Source organism: Brassica napus, chromosome C2 (genome assembly GCF_020379485.1).
Source record: "Brassica napus cultivar Da-Ae chromosome C2, Da-Ae, whole genome shotgun sequence".
NCBI classification, from domain to species: Eukaryota; Viridiplantae; Streptophyta; class Magnoliopsida; order Brassicales; family Brassicaceae; genus Brassica; species Brassica napus.
Window position 1 is genome coordinate 33,404,178 of NC_063445.1, and position 11,325 is coordinate 33,415,502.

Here is an 11,325-nt window from a genome sequence, read left to right on the forward strand (position 1 = left end):
TTTAACAAAGAAAATTGGAAGACTTCAATATAAGTCTTCTCTAAAAACACATATAAAAGTCAACTGCAAAACTAACATCTGCATTGACCAGAAGACTTCCATGTAAGTCTTCTACAGCCAGAACAGCCAGAAGACTTACCCGAAAGTCTTCTTGGCAAACAGATCTGAAAAAAATCTCGATTTCATACCTTAAATTACTGAGATAACTTTCTTAGCACACAGAAGTCTTCTCCAAACACATATAAGCTAAAACGAAAGCGACCCACCAAGAATCGTAAGCTTGAATGGATCTATGAACCATAAAAAAATTTAGAATCAAAATCTTGGATTTTTTTGATGAATATAGAGAGAAAGTGAAAGAGATGTTGTTTTTAGTTCATAAGAAATGAGAAAGGAGTGTAATTCGATTTTAGGTGCATTAAGAGCTTAAAATTTGTTGTTCATGGTGGTTGGTGTATTGATGGCAATGACAATCTTGTAAATAATTGAAGATGATGAAGTTGAGAGAGTAAAAATGCCATTTTCGAAAAGAAAAAAATTATTGGCATTTTCGTGAATAATCCGAACTTTTGGGGTGAATAGGCAAATAAAATTTTCAAAAAAAATCTTAGGTTAGTTTTGTGTTTGACTTTGAGTTTTGAGTCAATTTTGCAAATAACATTGGATTACAAGTGATTTGTGGTGATTTTAGATAAATGTCATATTCAATAAAACATGATTTGAGAAATTTTTTTTAGAAATTATTGTTAAATAACAGATGATTTTAAAACAAAACCAAAACACTTTAAAATCCATAATTCAATACACCCCCGTAATTCTTCTGTTTCAGCTGATCGATTACGTATCTGTTTTTTTTTTGTTATAACACTGGTCTAATAAAAAATTAGGCAAATCTCATATAAGATTTTTAAATATATTTTTTGACTAGAAGAACATAGGAAAATTATCAAAATAAGCTTCATTAAATAAGTAAAAGATTCTTCTACTTTTACTTTATAAATATAAAAATATACATAGTTATTTAAATAAATAGTAAAATAAAAAAAAATTATTATTGTTATTATTTTGAAAAATACATTTTTCAATTTGACCTTTTTTATTTTTTCAAAAAAAAATTCAATTTTCTTTTTAATTGTATTTTAAAATGTGAAAATTATTTTTGAAACTATTTTAAAATTTATTATTTTCAATTTTAAATAATAATTTATTTTAAAAGTCTTAAACTCTACCCCTCTAATATAAATCCTAAGTTTATATTAGTTAACCTTAGAAATATAAATTTTTTATTTTTTTTAATTAAACATTTTGGTCATTTTGACTCTTGTGTGTTATATTTACGATAAAAACTTTTTTTTAGTTCGATCCAAAAGAATTTCTCTAAAAAAATATTCTCCCTGTATACGATCTATATCATGTTTAATTATTGTTTGATTTGGTATATCATCTGTTACAAATTCGGAATGCTTCGGTTTATTGCAAATTCAGTGATAAAGCATAACAAATTTACTCTATGTTTCTTTTTACCAACAATAATAATGATACCTAGAACGGTTTAACTAGCCAAACTGGTGTACATAATTGACGTAGATCGTCATTGATGAGAGCAAAGAACACTACGTGCTAGCTCTATGGATTTTTTGTTTATCCAAAACCTTAACTATAAATGTTTTAGTGTATTTTATAGATTGTATCTTTTTTCTTTTTTTTGATAAAATGTTAAATATTATTACCAGATTTTCAATTTGTGACAGAAGTTACATAGAGACAAGTAGCGGAGAAACGAAAAATAATCTAAACAAAGAATCTAAGTAGAGACATATACTAACAAAAAAAACAAGAGAGACCAAGGCAAAGAACTGGACACTAACGAAGCAGCAAAGGACCTAAAGAATAGGTGTGAGCGGAACGAGCAACCGGTTTCCGCGAGCTACCGAGAGAAATGCGCCCTCAAACCTTGATGCTACGGTTTCTACAGCTTCCAATAAACTCGCTCATCAACACCTGTCCAAGAATCACAATCTCGGACCTGCAAACCCGTTCAAAATTACTCAGCCGGCGACACGAGAAGGAGTCCGCAACCGACGATTCCGTCGTTCAGGACGAGTAGCTGAAGAATGTCGCCTCCAACCAACCATACTCGGGACCGTGTACACCCATTTAACCCAGAAGCTCATATAGATCAGCGGGACCGATTGGGCACACCTCCTCCGACAAAGCAACCTTCGAACCAAGCTAGAAGACCAAAGCCCAGCTAGCACCTATCCACCGCCTACGGAAACCGACACTTCCACAGAGCAAAAATCACCACATAGACACGAGGGAGAAAGAGAAAGGCGACACGGAGCGCCACAAGCCAGACCTGAAAACGACTTCAAGGAGGAGCCCAACACCACAAGCAAGGACGAATCCGAGCACAAATGGAACGGACCACCTCACCACGCGCTGCCACTAGAGAGACTTACAAGAAGAGCCGACAACCCACCTGCTAGACACTCCACGCACGACCACCGAAGATCCACGGAGGAACCCAAAGCCGGAACAGAGAGAAACAACGATCCAAAGACCATCGGCCTCAAACCCCAAAGCGAACGCAACCACGCAGCCACGAACCCATGGGAGACTTACCTAGCAGCTCACACGCCGCCGAACTCGAAGGATACACCACCAAGACAAGGAAAAACCACCGGTCAGAGATCTGGAGCGTGACTGGAGCTGAACTCAGCGAGAAGAGAAGCCGTCCTCAAACTCCATCGACACCGCCGAAATCACCCCGGATCTGCTACCAAGACCGCCGGATCTGGACCGGAGGACGCCAAGGCTGAGTCCAACCTCCGCCGCAAGAACAAAGACAAAGAGAACGGAGATACACGAGGGAGACAGAGAAAGGAAAAACACAGAGGGAGGTCTCCGGCGACCGCCTAAGGGACGGCGGCGGCCACCGGAACAGACAGATCTGATTTCTAGGGTTTTTGAAAGAGAGAGCCTTGAGAGAGAGGAGAATATTTTTTTCTCTTATAGATTGTATCTTTTTGACTATTAGCTGTTGTTCCGAGTATTACCAGTCAAATGTTACATAATGCAACGAACACTGCGTGCTAGCTTAGTTTTAAGTTTTAACAATCTGGTCCTAATTTGGATCTTTCGTATCAATGGCAAACATGGGACATAACCATGTCATTTTTATGGACCGTTCGCTTATTCTCATGATGATATCTTGTACCTGTCGCATTACTCTCAGTTGCAAACTAGAGTGAAAGCGACAAGAGATCAGAGATCACAGACTTCTTTGGCTCTGTCATATTTCCCTTAGCTGTAACACTATTTAATGAGGAGGTTGGTCAATAATGCTTATGCTTTGAAAATTAGTTCAAAAATCAATATGTTGATTGGTACTATCTTAATCTTTGGCAGATTCTATCTATATGCTTTTTTGAATTGTTTATGTTACATAGGGGTGATATTTTTAAAATTTATTTAGCTTTTTAAAAAGTTGGTTGTTTGAACTCTGTTTTTTTATGGTTTGAATCTAAACAGTGTTAAGAAAAGAATCGAATGATTCGTTGTTGGTGTAAAGATTTGTTTGAATATCAAGAAAACACATTGGAACATAGGAAGCAATGGTTGAAAGAAGAGTGCATTACCTAATGGGACACATTTTTGTCTTTCTTTACATATTAGAACACTTTGTGCTGGAGAGGCACTTTCTCCTTACAGCTGGCAACTGCTGGACATATATACCTCTCGCTGGCTTAACTAAAGCAAGGAAAAAAGTTTTAGCGTTTTGTGTCTAGTTAGTGGGGACCAAAATAAGTTTGGTTTTGTTTCTATCTAATGCCCTCTGCCTAGTAAAATGAGTCTGACGTGGTGATTGTGTATTTCGTTAAGTCTAGTTTAGTTAGTGCTTTTTTAGTTAGAACTTGGTTTCTTTATAGTATTTATTCTGGTAGTTTATTTATAAAAATAATTTTTACAATAAATTACAATTTTTTTTTCTCTACATTTTAACATTTTTCGCATATATATTTTTCTATTTTAAATTTATACAAAAAATATGTGGACATGGACGGAAAACGTGTGGACGGTAAATAGAGACATGTACGCGTGGACATAAGGGAATGTACATATATGTACACAAAACTAGTTAGAATTAAAGGAAGAAGATACAACAATTAAAATGGTATCCATGAACTAAAGATGTTACAAAGAACTTAGATGAAAGAAGCTTACACAAAATGAAGATATATATGTGGATATAAACAAAAGTGTTGTGGACAGACGAAGTGTGGACGCTTGCCCAGACGCTTGTTGGGGTATCTGTCAGTTGCAAATAATCTTGTGGGGGAGACAGGGATCATGTTGAAGGGTTCCTATATTTGAAAGAGGAACCGAAATTATTTTTCAATTTAAAGTAAAATCTGAGATTTGAAAAAACAATTTTTTTGTCAATGAAACAATAGTACAAAAGGACAAAATACTAACTTCTGACTTCGTTTTGCTGTGTGGCTGGATGCGAAGGAAGCTTCCCTTTTTTCTTTGACTTTGATTTCGTCATGATTCAAGACAGATGAGCGAAATAACTATGAACTGAAGACGAAAATCGAGGAATTAGAACGAAACAAGTAAAGATGGAGTGCTAGATGCAGAATCAAGCGGTGAATATTACGAATCCATGTGGTATGCGATATTGAGGAAGAAGAAAGAAATGATTTCAAAAATTAGGGTTACAGAATTGGGGAAAGTGAATATGTAAAGCGAAAGTGGTTCTGGAGAGAGAATAAATGTTTCTTTTTTTAATTGTTTATTTAATTTTTATTTAGTTTCGTGGAAAGTAGTTTTGGTTTGTTTACTTAGAAATATGTAGTTATGCATTAGTTGAGGGTATGAAAGACTACCCATAGAGAAAATGTGTGACATGTGAGAAGTGTCTTTGTATGTAATTGGAAACTGAGAATGTATCCCAGAGAGTAAAAATTTCCTGAAAGAACTAAGATGGACTAAAGAGATGAGAAAAGAGATGACATGAGAGAATTGAACTTGAAAAGTAAAGAGAAAAGGAATCAATGAAAGCTGAAAAGGAAAACAAAATAGTGACGGATAAGTGTGATTAATACATAAGTCCCCAAGTGTACTACCACACCACCAAGTGGTTAACCAAACTTTCCCTAACGCAGAAGCTATGCCATGTGGATATCTTGTATTGATCAAATGTGATGTTTATACAACAGTTGATTATTAATGAGGATGTTAAAGATTAAGACAGGTTAAATTTGATGTGTTCTCCACGCAACACATAAACCCACTTTAAGCATCATAAGATAGTTTAGACATTTTAGTGATGTTCTTACCTGTAAATATGACACATCAGACATCATCAATCAAATATGCTCATCAATTTTTTCATTTTTTCATTTTTTTTTAAAAGCTCTCTTCTATAAATAGCCCCATTCTCTTCACTTAACTCACCCACAACTCTTCCTCATTCCCTAAATACATTACAGGCTTCTTCTTTCCATATTGTTCATATTATTCTTTTTCAGTCCCCAAATGGCTGGTGTTGAGGTAATCTTCCTTGTTTTTATTTTTCTTGATAGCTCAATACTTTTATTGTAGAATTTGTACTCCATCACAATATTAGTTGTTGATCAATAACATATCATGTATAAAGGCAGATCACCATGTCTTTGTCCTATGTATTTGGACGTCTAAAGCATGAGCTGTAGCTTAGGGCCAACCCTGCTGATCATGAAGTATGCCTAAGCTCTATCAATTTTAATACTGCAGGTTGAGAAAACAGTACCAAACACAGAAGAGAAGACGATGACCGAGATGCCTAAGGAAACAGTTCATACGACAGATGACTCGGCCACTGCGGTTGAAGTAGAAATCAAAGAAGAAGAAGAAGTACCAAAGGTAGAGAAAGAGACTGAAAAAACCGAGATAGCTCCGGTTAAAGAGGAGAAACCGGTTGAAATTCCGGGAGCTGTGGAGGAGAAAGATGTTAAGCAAGCTGGAGAAGAGGAGAAGACTGTTGAAGTCAAGACAGCGTAATAAGCTTCCTGTTGAACCCAAGGGAACATTTCTTGTTTTTTTTTCTTTGTTTTTGTTAAATCCTATTATCTTACGAGATACAAGGTGATGATGAGTATCACACAATAATAAGACAGTTCAGGTGCTAGTATGATTACTGTAATGGTATTATGGATTTTTCTTTTTAATCTCGTCTCATCATGAAGATAACTGAGATGTCTTAATGAGAGTTAAATCTGTCTGTTCAAAAGTTGATTCTTCTCCTTTTCATAAGTTATAGAAACAGTAATTAAGAAAGGTTTAACCTTATTATCCCGGTCATAAACAGAGTATGACTACAGCTAAATATATACACCAAACACACCAGTCTACCAACCTAAAGATCAGATATATTACATTCTTTGATAAGTATTCACCATTGACCGAAACTGGAGCTGACATGACTACAGCTAAATATATACACCAAACGCACCAGTCTACCAACCTAAAGATCTTGAGCGATTAATCGAAGTCGTTTTTCCATGAGACCAATCTTGGGGTATTTTGGCAAACAAAGACGGTAAAAGCAAGTATGCGACGTCGGAAGATGATCCTTAGCTTCATGCAATCTGTATATATAAAGCTTTGATGATAATCCTCTAAACCCTTCCACTGGTATAAACCTAGTCGATGTCCAAAAGAAGAGTACACTCCTCCGTTCTTCCTCTGTCATTTTCTTCAAAATCTACGCACAAAAGAAAAAAAGAGATTCAAAAAACTCAGTTCCAAAGCTATTAAAAACGTCAAGGCTTTTACGTTATTACCTTCCAGAACCAGCCTATTATGCGGTCAGTCTTTTTGAATCCATTGTACTCTGTATGAGCTTTCCAATCATCTATGCTTATCAGGTTATCTCCTCCGCCAAGCATGCAATCGAAGTCCTCTACGTATAATCGCTTGAAAAAGCATGCAGTATCTGCAAGGATATCCGAGAAGCCCTGAGAAACTGATTTACTTGCTCAGAGACTGATGTGGCGAATCGATGTTTGATTAGTAGATTGACGTATTGTTCCCTGTTCTTGCTGTTAACGGCAATGGACTTTCCATCTTTAAGCAGCTCTTTTGTTTCCCTTTTTCCCAGCACCTCGGTTTCAGACACAAATGTTAGACCAAGACCTGAGTCTGAATCGAAACACTCTGGATCCATCTCTAGAATCTGTTTGCAGCTGTTGTACATGATCCGATCCGTGTTCTTGATATCTTCCAAACCAATTTTTTTTCCGGTCAACTGCAGGAAAAAACCACGGTCGAATAGCACCCCTACTTGAACTTTGTGCATCAAAGCTAAAGCAATCACACGACCAGTGAACTCGAAGTAATCCAGATGCAATGGATCCACCTCGGATGCTGAATGTAAGACCAAAACTTTAATATCATTGGGGAAGAAAGTGTGACATGCAAGTCTTATAAACCTTATGCTAACCTGGATTTGGAGAGAATCTTCTGAAATCATCAGCAGATCGAGTGAAGAGGGTATTTTGGGGATTAAATATCTCCTGACATAGCAGATAGAACCATTCTCTTAGAACACCGGGACCTGTAGCTTCCTCATTCTTGAATTCCATAAACAGTCCACCATGAAGTTCCTCTGAGCTTGCTTCCGTTATGTACTCAAATGACTCGGCTAACAAATTGGACCGATCAATGAGCATTTCGTGCATCTACTCATAGTCTTCTTCTTCTTCTTCCACGTCCGGAAACAACAGCATTGCCAAATGCCTCCTGGATTCAAAGGTTGTAGCTTCCTTGTACTCAAAGATCCATTGGTGATCATCGTCATCCCCTGTTTTCGCGAATTTCAAAACGAGGGCGCCGAAGGAAGCCTTCCTGCTACTTAAAAGCCTAGCTACCCGTTCCTTACCACCTTGATAGAGTTCAGACATTGAACTAACAATCTTCAGTATAGCAAGATAATGAGAACACTTTGCAGACACAGCTCCTCTTCTCGCCAATATGGATTCAAGTCTTGACATACCTTTGCCCATCGCGTTCAACAATTTTTCGAATATGTGATAAAGCTTCCCCTGTACATTGTTTTGCAGAGGCAAAGCAATGAGAGTGAAAGTTTCAGCTTGGTTTTGTATTGAATACCTCAAGGGTTGCCAAAAGGAAGAGACTTTCTGAACGTAACATGGACTAGGAGGGCCTGAGTCATCATCATCATCCACTAACTGTTTCACCATAAGTTTAGCTAACTCCCTTACACACGGGAAGATCTCATCCCCAATACTCAAGAAGCAACTACGAGACTCACCAGAGCTGTAGACCGATTCCAGCACTGATCCCAAGGTGTTCCGACAAGACACATAGAGCTTGTTACGAGGACAAACCTTCCTAAGCAATCTAAAGAACTCTAACACGACAGGTAAAAAACATCTCTGCTGATGATCAGGCAAGTCTATGCAACTAGCAAAGAAGAGCTTAATCGAACTCTTCGCGCCTGATTTGTTGGTCTCCAAAGGAGAAGCGAAGAGCATCACCAGAGCAGCTGGAACAGAAGAGTTCAAGAAAATCTCGAGATATTCACACGTCGCTTTCTTAGGCATCGTGTCGAAAAACGTAACGAGGATGTCGTTGATGTTGTTGACGGAGACAAACCAATCGCCCCTGAGCATTCGAAAGACTGCGTACATGATATCATCAACGGTTCGCCAAGCCACGGGATGCTCCGTGCTTTGCATACGTCCAAGGAGGTGAAGCGAGGAGTCTTGCTCGATGGAGTAGTAGCTCAAGGAGTGTTCCAGCTGCACCTGCTTGCCTTTGTAGATAACGCGCTGCTCCTTCGCCGGAATCTTGGTCTTTAGCTCCATTCTGTGGTGGAGCTGCTCCACCGTGTCGTTCTTATCGGCGTGGATCACCGTCGTTTTCCCTCCGGACATCATCCTCACGAAGATCTGCAACCGAGTCGACTCGGAACCACTCGATGACTCGGCGCTGACCTCGTGCCTCTTCATCTTGGGGAGGAGGAGATTCTCGACGCCGTTTTCGTCGAGTTTCCGTTTGGGATTGTCGGAGGAAGATGATCGGTGAGAGAGTGAGGATGTTAAACGGCGAGTCATTAAACGCAAAATAGCTCCGTTAATGTGTAGAAGCGGAAGAGACGGGGTAAAGGAGCCGTCATTTTATTTTCTCTATACAGACAGATTTTTTTGATGATTCAAATAATGTTTTTAACAAGAAAAAAATCTTGGGAAATTGCATCTGATGGGTACCAAAAACATTATAATTCACCATATGACCAAAAGCCCTAAAATTCATATACACGGCGTGTATTTCCTGTATAATTCTCCTTTTGGCCTTGCACTCAACCGGCTAGTACCTAGAGGTAAAAAAAATATTTAATAATTACCCATGGTTTAGAAAGTTACGCGTCTTCCTCGTTCCTCCCACACCTAGTAACTTCTTGTCCGTAAATTCCGGGAAGACGAAAAGTTGAGGTTTGTTTTTTCGCCACTGCGAAATTCTCGCTGCTATCAAACCGTAGGTTTCAGTTTCTTCACCGGCGAAACGATCTTCCGTTGTGACCTGATCAATTTCACGGGTTCCGATAGCCACATATTCGAATCCGACGAGCCAGTTGGATCCGAGCCTTCAGACGGCGCGTTCAAATTCCAAGTCTCATCACCTTCCGGAAATCGTTCACATTTTGTAAGATCTGATTTTTCTGTTCGATTGGCTGAGTTTCGTATTGCATATCCTCTATCTTGTTTTCCTGTTCAGTTTGTGGGAAGATATGAACCTCTCTTTTGCATGTCGGCTTCTTACGCTTGTGTTCTTTCCAGATGATGCACCTATTAGTTTGGTCATTGAGTACACATTCTCTTTTCTAGAGATGTACCCCTCATTTTATTCCACTACGCATACTCTATTCTATTTCCCTACTATGCTATTTGAAAATGTGCTTTTCAGATGCGTCTGTGATATACCATTTGTGTGTTATATTATTTGCTAATGCTATTAATAATAGCCTATTATGTTACCTCATACTGCGTTTAAATGCTAAACTTGTGATATATTATTGAATGTTATACTATTTGAGTGCAATACTATTTGAGGTAGTTGTGTTATTTTATTAATTCGTTGTTCTATTGGCATTCCATGTACGAGGACACCTTCACCTTCACCTTCTCATTTTTTATGTTTGCTTCTCTTCTGTATTCCAACTAGAACATGGTCAACCGTATTACCTTGTGTGTTCGTATGCTTGTTGCATGTTCTAACTAAAAACTTATGGTTTTGGTTTTCATGCTTCAGGTTGTCATGGATGAATTGGGGATGCCAAGCAGAATGTTTGAAACAGGGTTTGAGCCGATGGGGAAGAAGCGGGTGAATAATTATTTCAACTTACGGTGGATCGAGCTTATAAAGTCTGCATTGGATGATGATCAGTTGGCGCAGTTGAATGCTTCACATTTTCTGATTTGATTTCGATGACGTGTAGTATCGGATGAAACTTCACGGAGGCTAGTTAGTTTGCTTCTCTTAGATTTTTTTAATATGCTTCCATACGTCATCGTGTGTGTCCGAATCAGTTTTAGTAAACTATGGTAACCACAAGTTTGTGAGTTTATTGTATGAAAATGTTGTTTCTATTTCATTTTTAAAGCTAGTCCATATGAGTGAGTATGAAGATGGAATAGATTTGTATCTGAACATGAAAAGAAAGACCAACATTATGGTGGAATGAACATATGTGTGCACTTATATGAAACATGATTTAAACCATTGAGTCCTGAGAAGGAACCAGATTGTTGTTGTTGTCGATCTTTTCGACTATAAATTTTAGGCAATATACAAAACAATTTTTTCTAATATGTATTATTCTATTTATTTTGTTCTATTCTATTTGGGTTTAGGGTTTATATCAAATTTAGGGTTTATATTTGGGTTTAGGGTTTAGTGATTAGAGTTTAGGGTTTAGTATTTAGGGGTTGGGAGTGGAGTTGGGATGCTATTTATTATGTAGGGGTTCTGATTGGGTTGGTGTCCTATATTATTTTGGTGATATGGAATAGAATACTCTGAAAATTTTATTAACTTGTACTATATTATATACTAGATAAGGCTTGTGCGTTGCAACGGATTTTGTTTGATGTTTTAGTAAAAACATAAAAATAATAAATCATTTATTATAGATTGAGGAATTTTTTTTGTTTGCATAAGCTGTGAGATATTTATATTATAATTACAAACTCATTTACACACATAAATTCCTATTTGTATTTGTATTTATAATCATGGTGAATAGATAAATTGTTA

General features: G+C 37.5%; 1 protein-coding gene, 1 long non-coding RNA gene and 1 pseudogene across 2 annotated transcripts; 2 read left to right on the plus strand and 1 right to left on the minus strand.

Annotated features, from left to right (window-relative positions):
• The first annotated feature begins 5,407 nt into the window (after positions 1 to 5,407).
• On the plus strand, positions 5,408 to 6,282 carry LOC106381593. The gene is made up of 2 exons (XM_013821509.3): positions 5,408 to 5,559; positions 5,782 to 6,282. Exons 1-2 carry the CDS (start codon positions 5,545 to 5,547, stop codon positions 6,046 to 6,048), a joined length of 282 nt encoding a protein of 93 aa, XP_013676963.1. The 5' UTR covers positions 5,408 to 5,544; the 3' UTR covers positions 6,049 to 6,282.
• A 34-nt stretch (positions 6,283 to 6,316) lies between these two features.
• LOC106381592 lies at positions 6,317 to 9,263 on the minus strand (annotated as a pseudogene).
• A 179-nt stretch (positions 9,264 to 9,442) lies between these two features.
• LOC125581255 lies at positions 9,443 to 10,696 on the plus strand. The gene is made up of 2 exons (XR_007318947.1): positions 9,443 to 9,714; positions 10,321 to 10,696. It is a non-coding gene; the product is annotated as an uncharacterized LOC125581255 (long non-coding RNA).
• Positions 10,697 to 11,325: the final 629 nt, after the last annotated feature.